The following is a 26,913-nucleotide window of genomic DNA, read 5'->3' as shown; positions in this document are numbered from 1 at the left end:
CACCACTTCGTCCGGCTGCATGGGATTCCATCAGACATCGTCTCCGATCGCGGTCCCCAGTTCTCCTCGCATGTCTGGAGGAGCTTCTGCCGGGAACTGGGGGCCACGGTCAGTCTCTCGTCCGGATACCACCCCCAAACCAACGGGCAAGCAGAGCGGGCCAATCAAGAGATGGAGCAGACCCTGCGCTGCGTGACAGCCGCGCACCCGGCGGCCTGGAGTACCCATCTGGCCTGGATCGAGTACGCCCACAACAGCCAAGTGTCGTCAGCCACCGGCCTCTCCCCCTTTGAGGTGTGTTTGGGGTATCAGCCCCCGTTGTTTCCGGTGGTTGAGGGAGAGGTCGGTGTGCCCTCGGTCCACGCCCACCTACGGAAGTGCCGTCGGGTGTGGCGTGCCGCCCGCTCTGCTTTGCTGAAGGCCCGGATGAGGACAAAGGCCCATGCAGACCGTCGGCGAACCCCGGCCCCTACGTATCGTCCCGGGCAGGAAGTGTGGTTGTCCACCAAGGACATCCCACTACAAGTGGCCTCCCCGAAATTGCAAGATAGATACATAGGTCCTTTCAAGATCCTCAAGGTCATCAATCCCGCCGCAGTGAGGCTTCAGCTTCCGGCCTCACTGCGGATCCATCCAGTGTTCCATGTGTCGAAGATCAAGCCCCATCACACCTCACCCCTATGTACACCCGGTCCGGCACCACCTCCTGCCCGGATCATCGATGGCGAGCCGGCTTGGACTGTGCGCCGGCTTTTGGATGTCCGACGGATGGGCCGGGGCTTTCAATATCTGGTGGACTGGGAGGGGTACGGTCCCGAAGAACGCTCCTGGGTGAAGAGGAGCTTCATCCTGGACCCGGCCCTCCTGGCCGACTTCTACCGCCGCCACCCGGACAAGCCCGGTCGAGCGCCAGGAGGCGCCCGTTGAGGGGGGGGTCCTGTTGTGTGGGACGCTGAAGAGGAGGTACTGCTGGCCCACCACCACCAGAGGGCGCAATGCCTGGAGTGCGGGCTCCAGGCACCAGAGGGCGCTGCAGCCTCACAGGAGCAGCCAGGGTGACAGCTGTCACCCATCACCTGAGACAGCTGACAGCAATCATCAGAGGGGTATATCAGCAGGACGGCATCTCCACCTCATTGCCGAGATATCGTTTCTACCGAGGAGGTAACGTATCCAGCCGACTATATCAACCTTGAATACTTTTTGCCTTTATACAGAGAGAGAGAAGAGCAGCAGAAGACAGTGTTGGATAAGTACTCACACTCCCGCACTTCAGTGTTTACTTGACGAGAGGAGGAGGTGGTGTTACCACCGTCCGTGTTGCTGGGTGCAGCGCACCCACCTCTGACTGTTTTTGTTCCTCGCCAGCAGTACCAGATCCGACAAGCGGAGGCAGTGGTCACCTGGGAGTTCGGGACTTGGCGGCTCCAGTATTCCCGGGGTTCGGTGGCGGTGGAAATCGAGTGGTTCCGGTTCGACTTGGACAGACGTCTCCTACCTTCGAGCCTGCCCACACGACACCATTGGAATTCGGCTTGTTCCCGAAATTGTAATCTGTTGTGTTTGTTGTGCGAGTTTCACAACAGTAAAGCTTTGTTATTTGACTTACTCCATTGTCCGTTCATTTGCGCCCCCTGTTGTGGGTCCATGTTCCTACACTTTCACAACAAAGGGAATATTTTGAAGAGCTGATGAATGAAGGAAAATGAGAGAGAAAAGACTGGATGATGTGGAGAGAGTAAATCAGGAAGTGCATGGATAAGTAAGGATGAAGTCAGGGCAGCTATGAAAAGGATGAAGAGTGGAAAGGCAGTTGGTCCAGAGGACATTCCAGTGGAGGCATGGACATGTCTTGGAGAAATGGCAGTGGAGTTTCCAACCAGATTGTTTAATAAAATCTTGGAAAGTGAGAGGATGCCTGAGGAGTGGAGACAAAGTGTGCTGGTTCCTATTTTTAAGAACAAGGGTGATTTGCAGAGCTACAGCAACTACAGAGGCATAAAGCTGATCAGCCACAGCATGAAGTTATGTGAAAGAGTAGTAGAAGCTAGGCTTGGAAAACAGGTGAAGATCTGTGAGCATCAATAAGCGACTTCAGCATCTCGGGCGTGCGGGGGCTGATGGGAAGGCATCGGGACAAACAAATGCACATGCTTGACAGCAGATGCGTAATCAACGCAATAATGCTCACTACTGCGTGCAGTAAATGGCATTTCTCATCAAAAGTAAGCATAATATATGTTTCCCAGTATATTGGACTGTGTTGTCTTGTAGTGTTGTATATCATGTGTGTCATGGCTTTGTTTGTCCCGATACCGGAAGCACATGCCGCGCATGCGTACTTGTAATGCTGAACAGGGTTACATGGTTTCATGCCAATAAAGAGCCCTACAGGTGCAATGTTTGCTCTGAGAATACTGATGGAGATGGCCAGAAGGCATTACATTGTGTGTTTGTGGATTTAGAGAACACTTATGACAGGGTGCCAAGACAGTAGTGGTATTGCATGAGGACGTCTGGAGTGGCAGGTATGTGAGGGCAGTATGTACAAGGATAGTGTGATAGCAGTGAGATGTGCAGTAAGAATGACAGACTCATTGAAGGTGGAATTCCACCAAGGATCAGCTCTGAGTCCTTTCTTATTTGCAATGGTGGACAGGTTGACTGATGAGATCAGACAGGAGTCTCCATGAACTATGATGTTTGCAGATGACACTGATCTGTAGTGAGGAGAGAACAGGTTGAGTCTATCCTGGAAAGGTGGAGATGTAGTCTGGAGAGAAGGGAAATGAAAGTCAGTAGCAGCAAGACTGAGTACATGTGTGTGAATGAGAGGGAGCCCAGTGGAATAGTGCAGTTACAAGGAGTAGGAGTGGTGAAAGTAGTTTGTGTTTAAATACTCTGGGTCAACTGTCCAAAGTAATGGAGAGTGTGGTAGAAAGGTGAAGAGAGTGCAGGCAGGGTGGAGTGGGTGGAGAAAGGTGGCAGGAGTGATTTATGATTGAAGAAGAAGAGTGAAGGGGAAAGCCTACAAGACAGTAGTGAGACAAATTATGTTGCATGGCTTAGAGAAGGTGGCACTAACAAAAAGATGGGGCAGAGCTGAAGATGTTGAGATTCTCTTTGGGAGTGACGAGAATGGACAGGATTAGGAATGAACATATCAGATGGACAGCTCAAGTGGGACGGTTTGAAGACAAAGTCAAAGAGGCAAGAGTGAGCTGGTATGGACATGTGCAGAGGAGGTGCCCAGGGTATATAGGGAGACAGATGCTGAGGATGGAGCCACCAGGCAGGAGGGGAAGAGGGAGGCAAAAGAGGAGGTTTATGGATGTGCTGAGGGAGGACATGCAGCTGGTTGGTGTGACAGAGGAAAATACAGAGGACAGGGTGAGATGGAAATGACTGATCTGCTGTGGCGTGTCCCTAATGGGAGCAGCCAAAAGAAGAAAAGGAAATAGTCACATACAAGGAGAGATGTCTCGGTAGCGATTTTTGGAAACATTCTGAGGTAATTTGGCACACAGCATGGTCATCCCCGGCCTCTTCCTGTACAGTTGCTGTAAGAAAACACAAATTAAACCTCAAGGTCCACAAAAAGATCACCAGTAATGAGGATTTAAAAAACAAAACAACCAACCAATGATTCTATTGTTTTTAATGATTCTATTCTTTTTGTATGTAGAAACTACACCTTTAATTTTGTGTCTGCGTGAGTTTGCCTGTACAGAATGTGCACATTTAAAGAAAATTTGTGATAAACATTGGCTTTGGTCAAAAAAGAAAGTAATTTATTACTGGCAAAAGATAAACAAGATATGAGCAGAAATGTCACTTTGTACAATTAAATCACTCTTTACTACTTAGAATATGAGACTGTGAGCACTTTTGGTGAAAATGTCTCCTCACATCAAACTGTGCCAGGATGGCACCGTTGCCCAGGCCTTCTTTCAGTGTGACCATGGAGTCCCTCAAAGCATGTTGGTCTAGCTGGGTGGGGTCCTGAGGGGATTTTTCTGGGATGTACTGAAAATCTGGCTCAGAGTCCACCTTCTCCTCCACTACATCATAGATGGCTAAATGGCAGAATTAAAATATATAAATACACACGTCAGTTTTGGTATGGGTGTGAAATAGTTGAAAAATCTTTATGTATTAAAAAAGGTGTTAGCATATCATCATTAAAGAAATAACAGCAACATAAATAAACATGCAGTGACTTATGTGGTTCATCAAAACATATTTATCAGCCTGAATGAATCAAATAATGAGCTGAATAAAATGATGCAATCATACACATGCTTGATGCAAGCAAGAATAGAAGGCATAACACCCCCCCCCCCCCCCCGACCCATTAAAAACACTAAGAATTTCAATGTTTCACCATCTTTAATCATTCAACTTCCATCAGTCTGATAACAGTGAATACGTTATTACTCAGCACCTCTATAAGTTCAGGTCGCATTTCGGAGCACACGCATCTCAAATACAACCATTTATTTACTGCAGCCAGATGAAACTTGGGCGCTTAGTTGGTCTTCTCTAGCTGCTGGGTCCTCAACACTCAAGCACCTGTGTGTTGAATCATGCCCAGAGAAATGTGCCACATGGCCAAAGTGTCGTACCTGATGTTCCCTCACAATGGAAGTGATACATCTTCATCTTAGTCTTCCTAAATAACCATTTGTGACACTAAATCATTTTAACAGTGCCCAAAGATCCTCTGAATACACCTGAATGGCAACAGCCTATGTTTCCCAAAGCAGCGAGAAGACACATGCTGTTATGAGCATCTTAAGTTGAGCTGTCCATGGTACTGATCAGCTGTAAAATTTGTAGTGCATTTCGGTCACTTTCAGAGCTCAAAGTTCCTTACAATGTTTCACGTTTCTTTTGGTTCATTTGGCTTGCACATGGTGATATTTCTAAGCAGGCTACATGTGAGCATTCTGTCATCTTATAGGAAGTTACACGGAAATGTGAATATCAGAGCTCAGACTACCCTCAAATGGTTTAGGTCCCAACAATTTTTTTTATGTGTAGCATAAAAAGAGGGAAAAAAGCAAAAAAGAAAAAAAAAACCTCCTTTCTTCTCTTAATAGTTCACAGACCACTTTGTACATCATTTTATGTTTTTGTGGGTTTCCAAAAGCTGTGCAGAGTTGTGCTCATCTGAGGAAAAAAGAATGCACTGACATCTCCACTCCATATTAATCTGCCGCTCATTCAGCTGTGTCTGTTGATAGCGACGTATACAATGTACAGATTTCACAATTGCTACATTATTTGATCCACTGGTTTCACTTGCATTCTCACTACAAGTGAACTCCACCTGGGTCCACTTGCAGCCCGACAGAGAACCATTCGCATATCAACCACGGTGTGCTTGATAGCACCAGAGATTGAACATGATAAGGTCACAAACAAACCCAACTGTCTGAGAAAACAGTCCAAATGACACAAATCAAACATGGTAGTTCCAACAACAGTCAAGATACAACTGAATATTTTTAATACTGTATATTGTTAAATATTTGAAATGTCTGTGAATGAAGGTTGACAAGATAGATAGATAGATAGCTAGATAGATACATGGATACTTTATTGATCCCAGAGGGAAATTCAAGGCATCCAGCAGCTTCCACATTAGACAAGACACACACATTACACCAGACACAAAAATAAGATTAAATAAATAAAAGAAAATAGACCACTCAATAAAAACCACTAACTAAACTAAAAATAAAAATAAAATTTTGTCAGCATCCAGTCTCACAGAATATAACGGAGGAGTAAATATAGTGTAATAATGCAGTAATAAGGAGGTAGTGCAGATGTAAACAGTACACAATATAAACAGTATAAGTTGTACAAAGAAGTAAACAGTATAAACACTGTTGGTAGTGCAAAAAAACAAACAAACAATAAAAGGTCTAATTAGACGTATCACAGGATTATGTTTTGCTGTGTTGGGAAGAATTAAACAGTCTGATGGCCTGAGGGACAAAAGACTTCCTAAATCTGTCCATGTGGCAGGACTGGGACAGCAGTCTGCCACTGAATGAGCTCCTCTGCCTGATGATGACGCTGCGCAGAGGGTGCTCAACATTGTCTATGAAGGCCAGCAGTTTACTGAGGGTCCTTCTCTCTGCCACTGATGTTAGTGTCTCCAGCTCTGTTCCCAGCACTAAACCAGCTTTCCTCACCAGCCTGTCCAGTCGCCCGGCATCCCTCCTCTTCATGCTGCTCCCCCAGCATACCACCACAGAGAAGAGGACACTGGCTAACACAGACTGGTAGAACATTTGCAGGATTTTATGGCAGATCCTGAAGGACCCTAACCTCCTCAGGAAGTACAGTCTGCTCTGTCCCTTCCTGTAGAGGGTGTCAGTATTGGCTGACCAGTCCAATCTATCGTCCATAAGTGTCCCCAGATATTTGTAAGACCGGACCATCTAGAGACCACGAGACTTATTCAGAAATTAATTACTAAAATGATGCATTCCATGTGGCCTGCAGCCTGCCCTCTTATTGTGTGTGGAGATTTTTTGTTGCCTAACTTTAGAAAAACACACTAACTGCTTAGCTACTAGCATACTATCACATGGCAATAGTAGCTGAGCAAAGTTAAACAGAGCTTGTTGTTAAGCAGCGCTTGTGAGGATCCCATGGCATGTGATCCTCACACACATATTTAGTAGGGGTGGCAGGGTACACAAAAGTCATGGGTCAATTCACATCTCAGTCTGACATCACGGTTCAGTAGGAGTTTATTTTTTGAAAATTATTCAAATGTTAATTGAAAATACATCTTTATTCATATAGACAGACGGCTAGAAATGGGTTTACCAATGTAAGTAAACTCACTCACTAATTCCAGTTAGATGATTTCTATCTTCTGCCCAAAACAATTTGTCACTGGATGAGACATTTCATGCTATTTGATGTTATATAGGTCATAAATAATGTTTAAACATTAAAAACATTAATATTGGATGGACACAGTGTTTGCTCCCGTGTTCAAAACTAAAAGTAGCTGTAATCTGTGAGCAGCAGATAGATGCAGTCAGGCACTTTAGCACCGTGAGTGCAAATATACACTCTTTTTTCATTAAACAGTTATGAACTGAACTACATCTCTTGCCATTCACATTGGATGAATTTATTGTGCAGCGCATTAAAATGTTTTATGGTGTGTGATGTTTCACACCAGACCCCCTTCAATATTTTGACCATTTTAAGTTTGGTTGATTTTTGCGCAAATGGCAACATCCCATAAAACCTCACTCTGTACAGATTTGAAATCACTGTACACAGTTTTGCTATTCGGGGGGAATATTGTCCATGGAATTTTACACTTATTATTATACAGTGTATCTGGAAAGTATTCACAGCACTTCACTTTTTCCAAATTATGTTATTCCAAAATTATTTTTTTCTTTCAAAATTCTACTCACAACACCTCGTAATGAGAACATGAAAAAGTTTTTATACATTTTTGCAAATTTAGTTAAAAAGAAAACAAACCAAAAACAAACAAACAAAGTAATCACATATACACAAGTATTCATACCAGAGGTCTCAAACCGGTTCCAGAAAGGGCCAAGAGGGTGCAGGTTTTCTGTGCAACCACCCACTCCAGCAGGTGATTTCACTGATTAACATCACTTTGAGCAGGTGAAATCAGTTAATCAGTGAAATCACCTGCTGGAGTGGGTGGTTGCACAGAAAGCCTGCACCCTCTCAGCCCTTTCTGGAACCGATTTGAGACCTCTGCTTCACACCCTTTGCTCAAGATTTTGTTGATGCATCTTTAGCAGCAATTACAGTCTTTTTTTTTTTTTTACTATGATGCCTGGTGCAAGCTCAGTGCACCTACTGTATCTTTGGGCAGTTTTGCACATTCCTCCTTGCAGCACCTCTCAAGCTCCATCAGGTTGGATGGGGAGCGTTGGTGTACAGCCATTTTCAGATCTCTCCAGAGATGTTCAATTGGATTCAGGTCTGGGCTCTGGCTGGGCCACTAAAGGGCATTCACAGAGTTGTCCTGAAGCCACTCCTTTGATATCTTGACTGTGTGCTTAGGGTCACTGTCTTGCTGAAAGATTAACTGTCATCCCAGTCTGAGGTCAAGAGCACTCTGGAGTAGGTTTTCATCCAGGATGTCTCTGTACACTGATGCACTGATCTTTCCTTCAATCTTGACTGGTCTGCCAGTTCCTGCCACTGAAAAACATCTCCACAGCATGATGCTGCCACCACCATGCTTCACTGTAGGGATGGTGCCTGGTTTCCTCCAAGCATGATGTCTGACATTCACACCAAAGAGTTCAATCTTTGTCTCATCAGACCAGAGAATTTTGTTTCTCATGGTCTGAGAGTTCTTCAGGTGACTTTTGGCAAACTACAGGTGGGCTGCCACGTACCTTTTACTAAGCAGTGTCTTCCGTCTGGCTACTTTATCATACAGGCCTGATTGTTGGATTGCTGCCGACATGGTTGTCCTTCTGGAAGGTTCTCCTCTCTCCACAGAGGAATGCTGGAGCTCTGACAACGTGACCATTGGGTTCTTCATCACCTCCCTGACTAAGGTCCTTCAACCCAATCACTCAGTTTAGATGGGCGGCTAGTTCTACAAAGAGTCCTGGTGGATCTGAACTTCTTCCGTTTACGGATGATAGAGGTCACTGTGCTCATTGGGACGTTCAAAGCAGCAGAAATGTTTCTGTACCCCTCCCCAGATTTGTGCCTCAAGACAATCTTGTCTCAGAGGTCTGCAGACAATTCCTTTGACTTCATGCTTGGTTTGTGCTCTGACATGCACTGTCAACTGTGGGACCTTATATCTAGACAGGTGTGTGTCTTTCCAAATCATGTCCAATCAACTGAATTTATCCCAGATGGACTCCAATTAAGCTGTCGAAACATCTCGAAGATGATCAGTGGAAACAGGATGCACCTGAGCTCAATTTTGAGCTTCATAGCAAAGGCTGGGAATACTTACATAGTTATTTATTTTTAATAAATTTGCAACAATAAAAAAAACAAACAAACCTTTTTTCATGTTGTAATTATGGGATGTTGTTAGTAGAATTTCAGGAAAAAAAAATAATTTTATCCATTTTGGAATAAGGCTGTAACATAAATTGTGGAAAACGTGAAGTACTGTGAATACTTTCATGCACCGTAAGACATCAACGTTTGTCATAAGTTGGTGGCGTTGCAGCAGACTGATCCCACACAGGGACAGTGACTCAGTGCTTTGCTTTTTGGTTCATACTTTAAATGAAAAAGGTAAATTAAAAATTTCCATATATGCTTCCAGATTTCTGGGCGGAATAATGCCGTTGTTTGATTGACACACACACACACACACACACACACACACACACACACACACACACACACACACACACACACACACACACACACACACACACACACACACACACACACACACACACACACACACACACACACACACACACACACACACACACACACACACACACAGAGTATGGTTTAACCATGCTATGCATTCTATACATAATGTGTATTCTGGGTACAGTTCAGTGCAATGAACCATTGTGTGTGTACGGTTCAATAGAAATTGGTGTATTGTGACACCCCTAATGTAAATTTTATTGCTGTCATTCTGTCCTCAGGACTGGAATTATGCCTATACTGCCTTTTCAAAAGAGGAAAAAAACATGGACAGCAGTCGGCGTGGACATTACGAGAGAAAAAATACAGAAAATCATGAAAAAGTAGCAATACAGATTATACACTGTATTGTAGTAGCAAAGGAAATGATATACGAGGTCTGTTAGAAAACTATCCGACCTTTTTGTTTAAAAAAAAAAAAAACTATATGGATTTGAATCATGTGCGCTTGCATCAGCCAAGCTTGAACCTTCGTACGCATGCGTGAGTTTTTTCACTCCTGTCGGTTGCGTCATTAGCCTGTGGGCAGGCTTTGAGTGAGCACTGGTCCACCCCCCTCGTCGGATTTTCATTGTCAGGGAAATGGCTGAGCGATTGGAGCAGCGCTGAATCAAATTTTTCCAGAAAAAGTGAGAGACAGCCAGGTGGAAACCATTCGGAAGATTCAGAAAGCTTTCGGTGAGGATAATCTGGGCGTCACACAAATTAAGGAGCATTACAACCGGATTAAAGACGGCCCACAGCGGCGGAGGGCGCGCCGCGCTCCGAGCAGCCATCGACAGGCTGAAACGACCAGATCATTTCCAAAGTGAACGCTGTGTTGATCCGGGGATGTCGTCTGACTACCAGAGAAATTGTGGAAGAGGTGGACATCAGCACTTTGCGGCACATTCCACTGTTACAGGAGATTTTGTAATGAAAGACGTGCAGAGGAATTCGCGCGTCAGGACGGAGCCGCAATGGCGCACAACAAAAAGCACGTCCGTGTTGGAAGTCTCACAGGACAAGTTGGAACATGCCCAGCTGTTACACAATTTCTTGGCTACTCACGCGACTGAAAAGCCACCGAAAGCCCTCTGAATCTTCCGAATGGTTTCCACCTGGCTGTCTCTCACAGTTTCTGTAAAAATTTGATTCAGCGCTGCTCCAATCGCTCAGCCATTTCCCTGACAATGAAAATCCGACGAGGGGGGTGGACCAGTGCTCACTCAAAGCCTGCCCACAGGCTAATGACGCAACCGACAGGCGTGAAAAAACTCACGCATGTGCACGAAGGTTCAAGCTGGCTGATGCAAGCGCACATGATTCAAATCCTATAGTTTTTTAAAAAAATAAAAAGGTTGGATAATTTTTCTAACAGACCTCGTATATACACACCAAATTTGGTTCAAGTAATTTTCACTGTGTGCAATACAAACTTATGTGATGAGGAAAAAATGGTTTTTCAGATGTAACTATCCTCCCTTTCCATCTGTGGCACTGTGCATGTGTAAGTGCAGAAAGTACACCACCTCAGATCATTACCGTCTTCATAAAGTTTTAAACTCCTACATGGGGGGATTACCCCTACTGAGTAATAAATTGTGTATGTTTTTTTGGTGCATACTGCAGATTTTGGAACTTCTAAAAATGCCTTTAAGCCCCTTTCACACCGTGGGTGCTCCCGGTTGCGCCATGCGTCATTATGACGACGACGCGTGGAAGCAACTCAGTGCCGAGACGATGCAGTTCAGCGCCACAACAGCACAAGGGGTGTGAAGGACGAAGCAAGTCGGACGCCGAAAAATTAAACCTGTTTAATTTTTTTGGCATCCTGTGCTCGACGCAGAAAGGAAGTGGTTCCAGCGCAAGTCGGGGCAAAGAGGCGTAATTCTGGGCAAAGAGGCGTTACCCGGTGTGACTCAAAGCCAATTTATGATTCCTGCTGTTTTCCATTGATCCTGCAGTATAAATCACGCAGGACTGTTGTTATACTGTGTACTTAATGCAGTAAAAACTACATGCTGAAGAAAAAAAAAAATGCAGAATGATTGCCAGAAATATCCAGTAAAAAGTCCGGACATCTCTAGTCCACTCATGGATGTTCGTTCACGCGCGCACATGTGAACAATTAAAAGAAAAAAAAAAGTCTGGCTGCAGGCATTAGTTCTTTGTTCTCTGCTCAAACTCTCACATCACAGTTAAAAAACAACAAAAAAGGACATAAGTCCTGAGACAGGACATGTCAACATCAAGCAGAAGTCCAGACATCTCCACATTTGCTTGACGGTTTGCTCGCGCGGTCAAGGGAGGAAAGATAAACTATAACAGAACTCAGAGTGCAGCGCTGCAGCTCAGCACAACAACAAGTAGAAGAGAAGTCAGAGTGCACAGTCTGCAGCCAAACTGTGCACTCTGACTTCTCTATGCAGAGAACCTGCAGGCTGCGTTCTCACCTCCTCTCTGCCCCCTGCTGCGCACACCTGATGCAGAAATTCCTGCGCCGTCATGACACCACAGGGAGCAACTGGGAGCAGCCCCGGTGTGAAAGGGGCTTTAACCTTCTACGATCATTTTAACACAACCAGCAGCACTCTGACATTTTATTTGGTTCTTATCTGCAAATATTTTGGATTTATATTTCTAGTGATGTGTCTGTTTTAAATTTGCTTATTGTCTTAAGTTATTCTTTGTTTGTATCTGACTGTAAAGCACTTTGGTCACCCTCTGGGTTGTGGACAGGGCTATGTAAATAAATTGATTGATTGATTGATCAATATTTTTAGTTTGGATATTTTTGGGAAACACCTCTTCTGAAGACACATTTTACAGTCATTCTGACCATGGGATGCTTTTGGGAACCTCAGTCCAATTAGCCTGAACAAAAACCTGTGCCCTGCTACTTTTCCATACCTGTCAACATGGATGATCAATGAGCATAATGGTGCAATTTTTATATAAATAAAAAACAAGATAAAAGAAGGTTTTAGCAGGTAAACACAAACACTACACTGGAGGTAGACAAACAAAAATATGTGCTGTACTGCATGAAAATGCAACAACTGTTTTATTTAATCAAACTTGGAAACTTCAATGACCAAAGGTAACAACTCACCATTAGGTCTGACCAATAGGACAAGTTCCCCAGAGTGACTCTCACAGCTGGCCTTTATGAACATGACCACCTGGTCATGGGTGTGGTCTGAAATGTCACGCCCATTAATTAAGACCACCTGGTCTCCCTCGTTAAGGCGGGGTACACACAGGTCAGCCTGGAGAGAGAACAAGTGAGGTAAACAGAGAAAAAGAAAAGGGAATGGACATAACTTCTACTACTCTGATACGTCAAATGTCATTTCAGTTTCTGTAAAGATTCCACTGGGAGAGGAAATGCTAAAATGTTGCCCTTTGTAAAGCTTACAAGAGTAGCAGCAAGAAATATTACACTGCAAAAATCTGCAAAGGCGGCACAGCACTTTGCAGTCACAGCGAGCTTGGACATTTTCATGGATGCATGCCACTTTAAATGTGTCTAAACTTTTGCAGTATAATATTTTCTGTGATGTAGTCAAAATCATTAAATTAATAAAATATTGAAAAATAATTAATCATTCCTATCAGGATTTCCAGACCTCATCTTCAAATGTGTAATTTTCTTTGAACATATGTACTCACGTGTCAGAGCGCAGAGGGCGCGCCACGTGAAATTCTGCCTGAAGAAGGGGTGGATCGATGCATGAGCACAGACAATATTATGTTTGTCTGAATGTCCATTTCAATAAAATGTCTGATTTTGTCACAAACAAAAAATAACTGACAAATAATTCACCTGTTTGTCTATTTCTGTCCTGTACAAATCCTTTTTTCATTCATTAAATGCGTTCCTTGTCAATTGATGTCTGGGGAGTCCACCAAAAAGCTGTGTGCATGCTCGATGCTTTGAGTGGAATCAGACAGAGAACTTTCTCAATGGTTTGTTTTGCACTGTACTTGTTTGTAGCTTGACAGTGGACGTCCAGTAAGCTGATTTGTCATGTTATTAGCAAAAAAACCGTCACAGCAGAATTCCATTGACAGCAGCAGACTGCAGGAGGTGACGTGAGGCGCGGTCACTTTTCAGTCTTCTATATGGGTTCAGTCCAGTCCAGCCAATGTTTGTCCACTCATTCCATGAGGGCCAGCAATCAACAAATGCATTACATGATTTTTTTTTTCTATGGCACATCTAATTAATTAAATACATTCTAATCATTTTACTCAGTGTGTGCTGCAACTCTCACACAGCAAACATTCCAAGTGATGTCATTTGCAAGTGAGTACTACTAGTGCACGCTGATGATGTAACAGATGAGACAAGGACAAGAGGAGAAAAACATTGTGAAAACTTATTTATAGCTTTTTACAAAGTGTTGGGGTGCTGTGCAGCTTGCAGATATGGTAAGTATTGATATCTGGGGAATAAATCTTATTTTGGCCTATCTCCTGCGTAAGCTACTCACACCATGGACAGATGGTCTACTTACCGATGTTCCTGGAGCCACTCGAGACACAATGATGGGCATTTTTTGGTCAGCTCCACCCTGGAAACACACACAGAGACGAGATCATCTTACATTAAACAAGTCCCTGTAATCCTACAAACAATGAGAAAAATAATGTGGAGTTCAGATATACACATACATATATACACAGGTACATGGTGTTGGATCAAGAACACACTAACAATTTGCACTCAAATTTAAAGTATCTGACTACTTCACAAAAAGACGGCAAGATAAAGAGATGATCCTGAGATTAGTTTCAGTGACCGACTTACTTTGACATTGAAACCGAAACGTCCGTGTTCATCAGGTCTCATCTTGATCAGAACCAAATTATCATGAGGGACAACTCCATTTAGCTGAAGGAACACAGATAGATGTGTGTGTCAGTATTTACATTGATAGATACACAACAACTCTAAATGGGACAAAAATAAACAAAGTGAACCAGTAATACCACTGTTGTAACCACCGTAAAACTCCACTAGCATGTATGTGGAGTACTGAAAGGCCTGTTGTAGCAGTTCTTTAATAGCAGTAGTTTGATGGCAATAGTTGTCAAGTCTCATGCCATATGACACAATGAAGTGTACAGGAGTGCCAGAGGCTGAGAAATGTTTGAAAAAAAGATGGTCTCAGTGTTACTTCCTTAGATTAATAAATACACTTATTCTGCTGTTGTACACTGTGTAAACTCAATGCAAAATTAAGGTTCATCTGAACCCATCACCATTACTTAAATACATGCCATGATTTCCTTTGCAATGTTGTCACTTAATGTATCATCTGTGCAAGTTGCCATAATTCACAGGTCCTCCCCACCCCCCACTCTACCCCGAATTATGGTCAGTCTGTTGTGACACTGATTCTGTTGCAGAGCATAGAGAAACTGTACCAGATGTAAACTATAGAAAACAAAATGTATTATAACTATCTGGTTAGGGCAGCAATAAGGATGAGGAGAGAAATGACAACGTATGTGTCATTTCTAAAAGCAACTTTGTAAAGATATTCAAGAGGAACATTAAAGAAATATTTTAACAAGCTGCTTTACACAACAGTGTCCAGGATATAGTTCTTGTAAGTCAGGTAATAAGCGTTGTTGCCACACTGACCGTGGTCTTGTCAGCATTGACTGGAACATCATACATCTCATTGAGGTGGTTGTCCAACAGGCTCTGTTGGGAGTGGGCCTGGATGATCTGGCTCAAGGTTTTTCTACTAAGTTGTTTGGGGGGCAGAGCTGGAGGCTGTCCATCCACCCCCTCTGGAGACCTGAGAGATGGCACAGTTTGATAAGGCGAGAAACAGTCAGAGGCCGAAACAAAGAGAAGGACAGAAAGGTCTTAAGGTTTATTGTTTTAAACATATTTCAAAGTTTTTATTTCACAGTAATGACTTTTTATAGTTATTTCAATAAAAAATTAAGCTCATTTATACAGGACCAAATCATAATACAAGTCACCTCTATGCGCTATAAATGAATAAGTTCTAGACCTTAACCCCATGAGCAAGGACACTGGTGACCATGTTCAGGAAAAACTTCTGAATTGTTCTTTGTTATATCAAGGAAGAAACCTCATGAAGCCCAGAGCAAGTGGTACAGTCATCTGCCAAGACCATTCTAAAAAAACAGAATTGAAGACACAGCACCACATGGACAGAACATGTAATAAACATAACACAAACGTTGCCATTACAGTAAACGACAATACGCTACAAGGTGTACAGCAGAGTACCAGAGAAACAGACTAAACCATCTAGACCTCCTTCTCCCAGATGTTTAGCCATTTAGTAAACTCATGGATCAAAAACTTTCAGTACAGACAGTATGCATGTACAGTGAGGAAAATAAGTATTTGAACACCCTGCGGTTTTGCAAGTTCTCCCACTTAGAAATCATGGAGGGGTCTGAAATTTTCATTTTAGATGCACGTCCACTGTGAGAGACATAATCTTAAAAAAAAAAAAAAAAAAAACGGAAATCACAATGTATTATTTTTTTAAAATAATTTATTTGTATGTTACTGCTGAAAATAAGTATTTGAACACCTGTGAAAAACCAATGTTAATATTTGGTACAGTAGCCTTTGTTTGCAATGACAGAGGTCAAACGTTTCCTGTAGTTGTTCACCAGGTTTGCACACACTGCAGCAGGGATTTTGGTCCACTCTTCCATACAGATCTTCTCTAGATCTTTCAGGTTTGGAGTTTCAGCTCCCTCGAAAGATTTTCTATTGAGTTCAGGTCTGGAGACTGGCCAGGCCACTCCAGGACCTTGAAATGCTCCTTAGTTGCCCTGGCTGTGTGTTTGAGGTCATTATCACCTGTAAGACCCAGCCATGATCCATCTTCAATGATCTTACTGAGGGAAGGAGGTTGTTTGCCAAAATCTCGCAATACATGACCCCATCCATCCTCCCTTCAATACAGTGCAGTCGTCCTGTCCCCTTTGCAGAAGAGCACCCCCAGAGAATGATGTTTCCACCCCCATGCTTCACGGCTGTGATGGTTTTCTTGGGGTTGTTCTCATCCTCTAAACATGGTAAGTGGAGTTGATTCCAAAAAGCTCTATTCTGGTCTCATCTGACCACATATCCTTCTCCCATGCCTCCTCTGGATCATCCAGATGGTCACTGGTGGCCTGGACATGTGCTGGCTTGAGCAGGGGGACCTTGCTGCCCTGCAGGATTTTAAACCATGACAGCATCATGTGTTACTAATGTAATCTTTGTGACTGTGGTACCAGCTCTCTTCAGGTCATTGACCAGGTCCTCCTGTGTAGTTCTGAGCTTTCTCAGAATCATCCTTACCCCACAAAGTGAGATCTTGTGTGGAATCCCAGACCAAGGAAGATTGACAGTCATCTTGTGTTTCTTCCGTTTTCTAATAAATAATCATAACAGTTGTCTTCTACCAAGCTGCTTGCCTGTTGTTCTGTAGTCCATCCCAGCCTTGTGCAGGTCTACAGTTTTGTCCCTGGTGTCCTGAGACAGCTCTTTGGTCTTGGCTATCTTGGACAGGTTGGAGTGTGATTGACTGAGTGTGTGAACAGGTGTCTTTTATACAGGTAACAAGTTCAAACAGGTGCAATTAATACAGGTAAAGAGTGCAGAATAAGAGGGCCTCTTAAAGAAAAATTAACAGGTCTGTGTGAGCCAGAATTCTTGCTGATTGGCAGGTGTTCAAATACTTATTTGCAGCAGTAACATACAAATAAATTATGAAACAAAAATCATACATTGTGATTTCCAGATTTTTTTTTTTTTTTTTTAGATTATGTCTCTCACAGTGGACATGCACCTAAGATGAAAATTTCAGACCCCTCCATGATTTCTAAGTGGGAGAACTTGCAAAACCGCAGGGTGTTCAAATACTTATTTTCCTCACTGTAAATGCAGGATGTGAGTCATTCAGATACGACATATCCAGCCATTCACTGTATACCTGTTAAACATCCTATCCATTTTCCAGTCATCTTCCCACTTATCACAGTGATCTTCTCTTTTCTAAAAAAAAATCCCATATGTTTCATAGTACTAAAATGCCTCTTGAAGAGATTGAGAGAGAAAAAAAACACCCAAATTATATAAGTCACATCTTGTTCTGTATTATCAGATCGTTTGAGATTTTTGCTCATTGTTATAATATTTTATTATTGGCAATTATTTTTTCATTATTGGAGTTTATTTTGCTTAGTGCTTTCCTTACTGCGTGTGTGTTGTCATTCCAGCTGCTCCTGTCTCAGGATGGGGTTGCCACAGCGAATACAGTCAGATCCACAGTGGTAATTGGCACAAGTTTTACGCCAGATGCTCTTTCGGACGCAACTCCAGTTTCACCCGGAGAAACACACACACAGCCGCTGGTGGTCCAAAGAGGTCTCCCATCCAAGTACTAACCAGATGCTGCACTGCTTAGCTTCTGAGATCTGACAGGATCAGGCTGACACAGAGCAGAACTGCTGCTTACTGGGAAAGCCCTATAAAAATACTTATTGCAATTACTACTAACAACAACAGGTATGATTTTTTTTTTCTGTATGCAAGTTGCACCAGAGTATAAGCTGCAGGATCTCTCAAACTAGTAAAAACAACTTTGATTTACACTCTGGAAAATATGGTACATCACATTGCATGATAACGCCATTCAGCTAACAGGGCTTTTCCACAGGGTGCCATTCAACTACAATCGCCCATGCTCCAAAAAAAGTGCAAAATTGGATGAAACAGCTTAATCTGGTTTGCCTTCTAACAGGCTGGTTTATAAAGGCTGGTCGAACAGCTTCTGGACATGGTGGAGAACGAATTGGGAAAGTTCAAGGCTTGGTTTGATGCTAATAAATTGTCACTCCACCTTGGGAAAACTAAATGTATTATATTTGGAAATAAACAATTACCTAAATTTAAAAATTTGACTATACACAATACGGAAATAGAGGTAGTAACAGAGAATAAATTCCTTAGTGTTATAATTGACAATAAACTAAGCTGGAAAGCTCATATAAACTATATCAAATCAAAAATGTCCAAATCTATCGCCATCTTGTATAAAGCCAAAGACATACTATCACGGGAAGGGCTACTTACTTTATATCATTCTTTAATAGCACCATACATGACATATTGCATTGAGTTGTGGGGAAATACTTATAAATCAAACACCAATCAAATATTCCTTCTACAAAAACGAGCCATACGTATCATCTGCATCAAACATTACCATGAACCAACTCATTCCTTATTCATTTCTTTGAACGTAATAAAATTTAGAGATATGGTGGAGTACATTACACTACAGATTTTGTTTAAAGCAAAAAATGAAGCCTTGCCGAGACATGTCCAGAGGCTGTTTGAAATGAGGGATTCTGAGTATAGTTTACGAGGCTGTGTATTATTCAAGAAACCATTAATTCGCACTAATGTAAAAGGTTTTTGTGTATCCGTGACGGGGGTGAAGATGTGGAATGAGTCTATATATATATATATATATATATATATATATATATATATATATATATATGCATGTGTGTGTGTGTGTGTGTGTGTGTGTGTAAGTGTACGTGTATATATGTGTGTGTGTCTGGGTGTATCTATGAATTTAATTAGTAGTGAGTGTATTTAATGAATTTGTGGAACAAGGGGTGGGTCTTGATAAGTTATGCTTCTACCCACCCCTTTCGGTCACATGGATTTTGATTTTGGACAGTTTTGGAATGTTGTATTTTGTTTTCTGTTTAGTTGTATTGTTGTATTTAGTTGTATCTCACTCTCCGGCAGTGAGAGCCATGAGAAAGCCATGAGAAAAAGCCATGAGAAAATGAGAGCCAACCACCTACTGGTTGTTGGCTCTCACTGCGGTATTGTATCACTTCCTGTTCCGGAGCACAGCGGTGTTTTTCTGTATCTGTTAGCTGTTTAATCTGCGCAGTTAGATTGATCTAGTTATCTAGATTACGATTTGTTTCCCAGTGTAATCTTTACGTGCCTTAACTAAAGCACTCCTTCTGCTGAATCACCTCTAAATTATTCACTTTGCGTGTTTTTAGGAATCCGCTAGGTTAGCGTAGCTACTAGCTCTTAGCCGATTTAGCATGGCGGCTTCTCCTGTCTCTCCCACACTTTTCTGCTCTGGGTGTGAGATGTTTAGTTATTCCTCGGCCTCCTTTAGCAGTAATGGTACTTGTAATAAGTGTAGCTTATTCGTAGCTTTGGAGGCCAGGCTGGGCGAATTGGAGACTCGGCTTCGCACCGTGGAAAATTCTACAGCTAGCCAGGCCCCTGTAGTCGGTGCGGACCAAGGTAGCTTAGCCGCCGTTAGTTCCCGCCTGGCAGATCCCAAGCAGGCTGACTGGGTGACTGTGAGGAGGAAGCGTAGTTCTAAACAGAAGCCCCGTGTACACCGCCAACCCGTTCACATTTCTAACCGTTTTTCCCCACTTGACGACACACCCGCCGAGGATCAAACTCTGGTTATTGGCGACTCTATTTTGAGAAATGTGAAGTTAGCGACACCAGCAACCATAGTCAATTGTCTTCCGGGGGCCAGAGCAGGCGACATTGAAGGAAATTTGAAACTGCTGGCTAAGGCTAAGCGTAAATTTGGTAAGGTTGTAATTCACGTCGGCAGTAATGACACCCGGTTACGCCAATCGGAGGTCACTAAAATTAACATTAAATCGGTGTGTAACTTTGCAAAAACAATGTCGGACTCTGTAGTTTTCTCTGGGCCCCTCCCCAATCGGACCGGGAGTGACATGTTTAGCCGCCTGTTCTCCTTGAATTGCTGGCTGTCTGAGTGGTGTCCAAAAAATGAGGTGGGCTTCATAGATAATTGGCAAAGCTTCTGGGGAAAACCTGGTCTTGTTAGGAGAGACGGCATCCATCCCACTTTGGATGGAGCAGCTCTCATTTCTAGAAATCTGGCCAATTTTCTTAAATCCTCCAAACCGTGACAATCCAGGGTTGGGACCAGGAAGCAGAGTTGTAGTCTTACACACCTCTCTGCAGCTTCTCTCCCCCTGCCATCGCCTCATTACCCCATCCCCGTAGAGACGGTGCCTGCTCCCAGACCACCAACAACCAGCAAAAATCTATTTAAGCATAAAAATTCAAAAAGAAAAAATAATATAGCACCTTCAACTAAAACAGTTAAATGTGGTCTATTAAACATTAGGTCTCTCTCTTCTAAGTCCCTGTTGGTAAATGATATAATAATTGATCAACATATTGATTTATTCTGCCTAACAGAAACCTGGTTACAGCAGGATGAATATGTTAGCTTAAATGAGTCAACACCCCCGAGTCACACTAACTGTCAGAATGCTCGTAGCACGGGCCGAGGAGGAGGATTAGCAGCAATCTTCCATTCCAGCTTATTAATTAATCAAAAACCCAGACAGAGCTTTAATTCATTTGAAAGCTTGTCTCTTAGTCTTGTCCATCCAAATTGGAAGTCCCAAAAACCAGTTTTATTTGTTATTATCTATCGTCCACCTGGTCGTTACTGTGAGATTCTCTGTGAATTTTCAGACCTTTTGTCTGACTTAGTGCTTAGCTCAGATAAGATAATTACAGTGGGCGATTTTAACATCCACACAGATGCTGAGAATGACAGCCTCAACACTGCATTTAATCTATTATTAGACTCTATTGGCTTTGCTCAAGAAGTAAATGAGTCCACCCACCACTTTAATCATATCTTAGATCTTGTTCTGACTTATGGTATGGAAATAGAAGACTTAACAGTATTCCCTGAAAACTCCCTTCTGTCTGATCATTTCTTAATAACATTTACATTTACTCTGATGGACTACCCAGCAGTGGGGAATAAGTTTCATTACACTAGAAGTCTCTCAGAAAGCGCTTTAACTAGGTTTAAGGATATGATTCCTTCTTTATGTTCTCTAATGCCATATACCAACACAGTGCAGAGTAGCTACCTAAACTCTGTAAGGGAGATAGAGTATCTCGTCAATAGTTTTACATCCTCATTGAAGACAACTTTGGATGCTGTAGCTCCTCTGAAAAAGAGAGCTTTAAATCAGAAGTGCCTGACTCCGTGGTATAACTCACAAACTCGCAGCTTAAAGCAGATAACCCGTAAGATGGAGAGGAAATGGCGTCTCACTAATTTAGAAGATCTTCACTTAGCCTGGAAAAAGAGTCTGTTGCTCTATAAAAAAGCCCTCCGTAAAGCTAGGACATCTTTCTACTCATCACTAATTGAAGAAAATAAGAACAACCCCAGGTTTCTTTTCAGCACTGTAGCCAGGCTGACAAAGAGTCAGAGCTCTATTGAGCTGAGTATTCCATTAACTTTAACTAGTAATGACTTCATGACTTTCTTTGCTAACAAAATTTTAATTATTAGAGAAAAAATTACTCATAACCATCCCAAAGACGTATCGTTATCTTTGGCTGCTTTCAGTGATGCCGGTATTTGGTTAGACTCTTTCTCTCCGATTGTTCTGTCTGAGTTATTTTCATTAGTTACTTCATCCAAACCATCAACATGTTTATTAGACCCCATTCCTACCAGGCTGCTCAAGGAAGCCCTACCATTATTTAATGCTTCGATCTTAAATATGATCAATCTATCTTTGTTAGTTGGCTATGTACCACAGGCTTTTAAGGTGGCAGTAATTAAACCATTACTTAAAAAGCCATCACTTGACCCAGCTATCTTAGCTAATTATAGGCCAATCTCCAACCTTCCTTTTCTCTCAAAAATTCTTGAAAGGGTAGTTGTAAAACAGCTAACTGATCATCTGCAGAGGAATGGTCTATTTGAAGAGTTTCAGTCAGGTTTTAGAATTCATCATAGTACAGAAACAGCATTAGTGAAGGTTACAAATGATCTTCTTATGGCCTCGGACAGTGGACTCGTCTCTGTGCTTGTTCTGTTGGACCTCAGTGCTGCTTTTGATACTGTTGACCATACAATTTTATTACAGAGATTAGAGCATGCCATAGGTATTAAAGGCACTGCGCTGCGGTGGTTTGAATCATATTTGTCTAATAGATTACAATTTGTTCATGTAAATGGGGAATCTTCTTCACAGACTAAAGTTAATTATGGAGTTCCACAAGGTTCTGTGCTAGGACCAATTTTATTCACTTTATACATGCTTCCCTTAGGCAGTATTATTAGACGGTATTGCTTAAATTTTCATTGTTACGCAGATGATACCCAGCTTTATCTATCCATGAAGCCAGAGGACACACACCAATTAGCTAAACTGCAGGATTGTCTTACAGACATAAAGACATGGATGACCTCTAATTTCCTGCTTTTAAACTCAGATAAAACTGAAGTTATTGTACTTGGCCCCACAAATCTTAGAAACATGGTGTCTAACCAGATCCTTACTCTGGATGGCATTACCCTGACCTCTAGTAATACTGTGAGAAATCTTGGAGTCATTTTTGATCAGGATATGTCATTCAAAGCGCATATTAAACAAATATGTAGGACTGCTTTTTTGCATTTACGCAATATCTCTAAAATCAGAAAGGTCTTGTCTCAGAGTGATGCTGAAAAACTAATTCATGCATTTATTTCCTCTAGGCTGGACTATTGTAATTCATTATTATCAGGTTGTCCTAAAAGTTCCCTAAAAAGCCTTCAGTTAATTCAAAATGCTGTAGCTAGAGTACTGACGGGGACTAGAAGTAGAGAGCATATCTCACCCATATTGGCCTCTCTTCATTGGCTTCCTGTTAATTCTAGAATAGAATTTAAAATTCTTCTTCTTACTTATAAGGTTTTGAATAATCAGGTCCCATCTTATCTTAGGGACCTCGTAGTACCATATCACCCCAATAGAGCGCTTCGCTCTCAGACTGCAGGCTTACTTTTAGTTCCTAGGGTTTGTAAGAGTAGAATGGGAGGCAGAGCCTTCAGCTTTCAGGCTCCTCTCCTGTGGAACCAGCTCCCAATTCAGATCAGGGAGACATACACCCTCTCTACTTTTAAGATTAGGCTTAAAACTTTCCTTTCTGCTAAAGCTTATAGTTAGGGCTGGATCAGGTGACCCTGAACCATCCCTTAGTTATGCTGCTATAGACGTAGACTGCTGGGGGGTTCCCATGATGCACTGTTTCTTTCTCTTTTTGCTCTGTATGCACCACTCTGCATTTAATCATTAGTGATCGATCTCTGCTCCCCTCCACAGCATGTCTTTTTCCTGGTTCTCTCCCTCAGCCCCAACCAGTCCCAGCAGAAGACTGCCCCTCCCTGAGCCTGGTTCTGCTGGAGGTTTCTTCCTGTTAAAAGGGAGTTTTTCCTTCCCACTGTAGCCAAGTGCTTGCTCACAGGGGGTCGTTTTGACCGTTGGGGTTTTACATAATTATTGTATGGCCTTGCCTTACAATATAAAGCGCCTTGGGGCAACTGTTTGTTGTGATTTGGCGCTATATAAAAAAATTGATTGATTGATTGTTTTGTTTTGTGTTTGCAAATATTGTATTTCTTTTTTTTCTTTTTTTTTTACCATGTATGTTGAAATAAAATAAAAATTCAATTCAATTCAAAAAAATTCAAAGTGCAGACCTGGCAACCCACCCAAAACAAAAGAAAGGAGCTGTGCCCTCAGACAGACATGATCAAAAACTGCAATAAGTGCTTTGACTTTAAACTTTACCCCAATGGAGCACACGTTTCAAGCTGTAATCACCAGGACTACCCCAGTTAAAGAAGTTCGAACATGACTGAAGCCATTAAGACTATGGATATCCCGAAGTTACCGTGTACTATCAACAATTTCAAGAATTAGAAATTTTTGAACAGTTCAAAAATTGGATCCCAGTTTCAAATCTGGTGCAGATGATAACTATAACTGTGTATGCCTATGTATGTATAACTATGTATAACTATGTATGCCAAGTTTGTTCAAGACTGACAAAGATGGATCAAGATGTTACTATGATGCTTCCAAACCCTGATTTGCTATTCGGGATTCAAAGGGAAGAAACGGTGCTCTGTGGAATAGCCCCATGCAGGCATTCACTCTACACCAGCTGAACCTCGTATGTGTGTCAAAAAAGTGTTTCCCTACTCACTGAATATAAATTAGTGTATTTTAATAGCAGCATCAACTTATTCAAAGCCAACACTGCCTGCCAGTGAGATGTCTATAGATGTTTGTGATATTATAAGTCAGAATTATTTCAACAAGTTTGAACTCATTAAAGGACATGTCGCACAGAAATCGTAACTTAAATTTAGGCTATCAGTGACAACAATCCGATGATACACCAGGATTACTTTGTGCACTCAAAGTACGAGGTCTGTTAGAAAAGTAACGGACCTTTTTATTTTTTGCAAAAACTATATGGATTTGAATCATGTGTGATTGCATCAGCTAAGCTTGAACCTTCGTGCGCATGCGTGAGTTTTTTCACGCCTGTCGGTTGCGTCATTTGCCTGTGAGCACGCCTTGTGGGAGGAGTGGTCCAGCCCCCTCGTCGGATCTTCATTGTCAGGAAATTGGCTGATCGACTGCCGCTTTGCTTCATCAAAATTTTTTCAGAAAGTGTGAGAGACAGCCAAGTGGAAACCAACTGGAAAATTCAGATGGCTTTCAGAGGATCTTATGGGGATCACACAGATTAAGGACAATTACAACTGGATTAAAGACAGCCCACAGCGGCGGATGGCGCACCGCGCACCGAGCAGCAATCAACAGGCTCAAACGACCAGATCATTTCCAAAGTGAACGCTTTGTTGATCCGGGACGTCGCCTGACTACCAGAGAAATGGCAAGACAGCTGGACATAGCACTTTTTCGGCACATTCCACTGTTACAGGAGTTTTTGGAATGGAAAGAGGAGCGGAGAAATTCGCCACGGAGCTGCTCATGGCGCGGGACGAAAGCACCTCCGTGTCGGTCTCACAGGACAAGCCCTAACATGCCCAGCTTTTGCACCATTTGAAAGATTCAGACGGCTTTCGGTAGCTTTTCAGTCGTGTGACTATCCGAGAAATTGTGGACAAGCTGGACATGCCACAACATGTCCTGTGAGGCTTCAATCACGGTGTTGCTTTTTGTTCTGTGCCCTGCGCCTCCGTCCCGACGCGCGAATTTCTCTGCACGTCTTTTCATGACAAAAAACTCCTGTAACAGTGGAATGTGCTGTTCATTTCCAAAGTAAACGCTTTGTTGATCCGGGACGTCGTCTGACTACCACGGAAATGGCAGAAGAGTTTGACATCAGCACTTTTTCGGCATGATTCAAATCCATATAGTTTTTGCTAAAATAAAAAGGTCCGTTACTTTTCTAACAGACCTCGTATAGCTACGGGGTCCGCTGAAAACAGTTTTTCTGACAGCGTTTACATAGCTTTGACAAAATTTCCCAACGTGCTGTTGAAAGGAATGTAGCTGCTAATGTTAAGGCTTACAATCATGAATACTTTGATGATGTGTTGCTAACGGAACATGAAATAATGTGTAATGTCCTTTAAGACTGAACCCAACTTATGTGAGCTTCTCCCTTTCAGACCAAGTATGACGCATTAGTGGCTTGTCCCTTTAGTGCCCAATCTGACACGAGAAAATTATAAAACACGTCAATCTTTTAAGATTCATGTCTGTTGAAATGCTTCAGTGTTGCACCTCTCACTCAGGTCGACAGTTACTGCCTGAAACAAAACTAACAACTTTTCTGATAGTTTAGAGCTGGTGTGCCCAACCAGTCAAACTCATGAAAAAATGTAAAATCTGGTCTCATCAAGAGGATTTAGTGCTGCTATAACAGACTGATGCAGAAGGTGGCAGCAATGCACCAATAAAAATGCTGGCTGCTGTTAAGCGCCATAGAAGAAGAAGAAGGAGAAGAAGGAGGAGGAGGAGACTACAAAAAACAAACAAAAAAACAAACAAAAAACAAACAAAAAAAAAATTGAAAACTTATTTTCATACAGAGCGGGAGGAGGACTTTTTTCGTTCAGTTGAATGGAAAATCCATCTGTCTTATCTGCAATGCAAATGTGGTTTTACCAAAGAGAGATCATTTGGAATGGCATTTCAAAACTAGACATAAGAAGAGCTACGATGGAAACTTCCCATGTAAATCACCTCTGCATTTCTGAAAAGTCCAGGAATTGAGAAGTCGGCTAACAGCACAACAGTTCATAAATACGGACGATGTGATGGATGTGGCTAACAAGACTACATGCTCTGTTCAGGCCAGGAGTCTGAGGAGGCATATATTCTTTGTGCAGCTGGAGGAGACACATGCAGAACACACAGATCTGCTGCTGCACACAAACATTAGGTGGCTCAGCAGGGATAAATTTCTGGAAGGTTTTTCTGAATTGTTGCCTGAAATTAAAGCATTTCTGAAATGTTCAAACCATGCTGACTATGCACAGCTAGAAGACAGTCAGTGGCTCTTGGATTTAGTCTTTTGTACTGATCTGACTGACCAGCTCAAGGACAAACATC

General features: G+C 42.4%; 1 protein-coding gene across 1 annotated transcript in view; it reads right to left on the bottom strand.

Moving 5' to 3' along the window:
• Positions 1-26,913, bottom strand: part of ptpn4a (protein tyrosine phosphatase non-receptor type 4a) — a 213,514-nt gene that overhangs the window by 27,362 nt on the left and 159,239 nt on the right. Inside the window, exons 16-21 of the mRNA XM_034186241.1 lie at positions 15,080-15,239; positions 14,240-14,323; positions 13,947-14,003; positions 12,539-12,695; positions 3,910-4,076; positions 3,470-3,560 (exon numbers count right to left, since the gene is read on the bottom strand). Of these exons, the coding sequence (XP_034042132.1) occupies positions 3,470-3,560; positions 3,910-4,076; positions 12,539-12,695; positions 13,947-14,003; positions 14,240-14,323; positions 15,080-15,239 (716 nt within the window). The remainder of the gene's footprint in view (positions 1-3,469; positions 3,561-3,909; positions 4,077-12,538; positions 12,696-13,946; positions 14,004-14,239; positions 14,324-15,079; positions 15,240-26,913) is intronic.

Source organism: Thalassophryne amazonica, chromosome 14 (genome assembly GCF_902500255.1).
Source record: "Thalassophryne amazonica chromosome 14, fThaAma1.1, whole genome shotgun sequence".
Lineage (NCBI taxonomy): Eukaryota > Metazoa > Chordata > Actinopteri > Batrachoidiformes > Batrachoididae > Thalassophryne > Thalassophryne amazonica.
The sequence above is the reverse complement of the archived record's forward strand: the minus strand, read 5'-3'. Positions and strand labels throughout refer to the sequence as shown.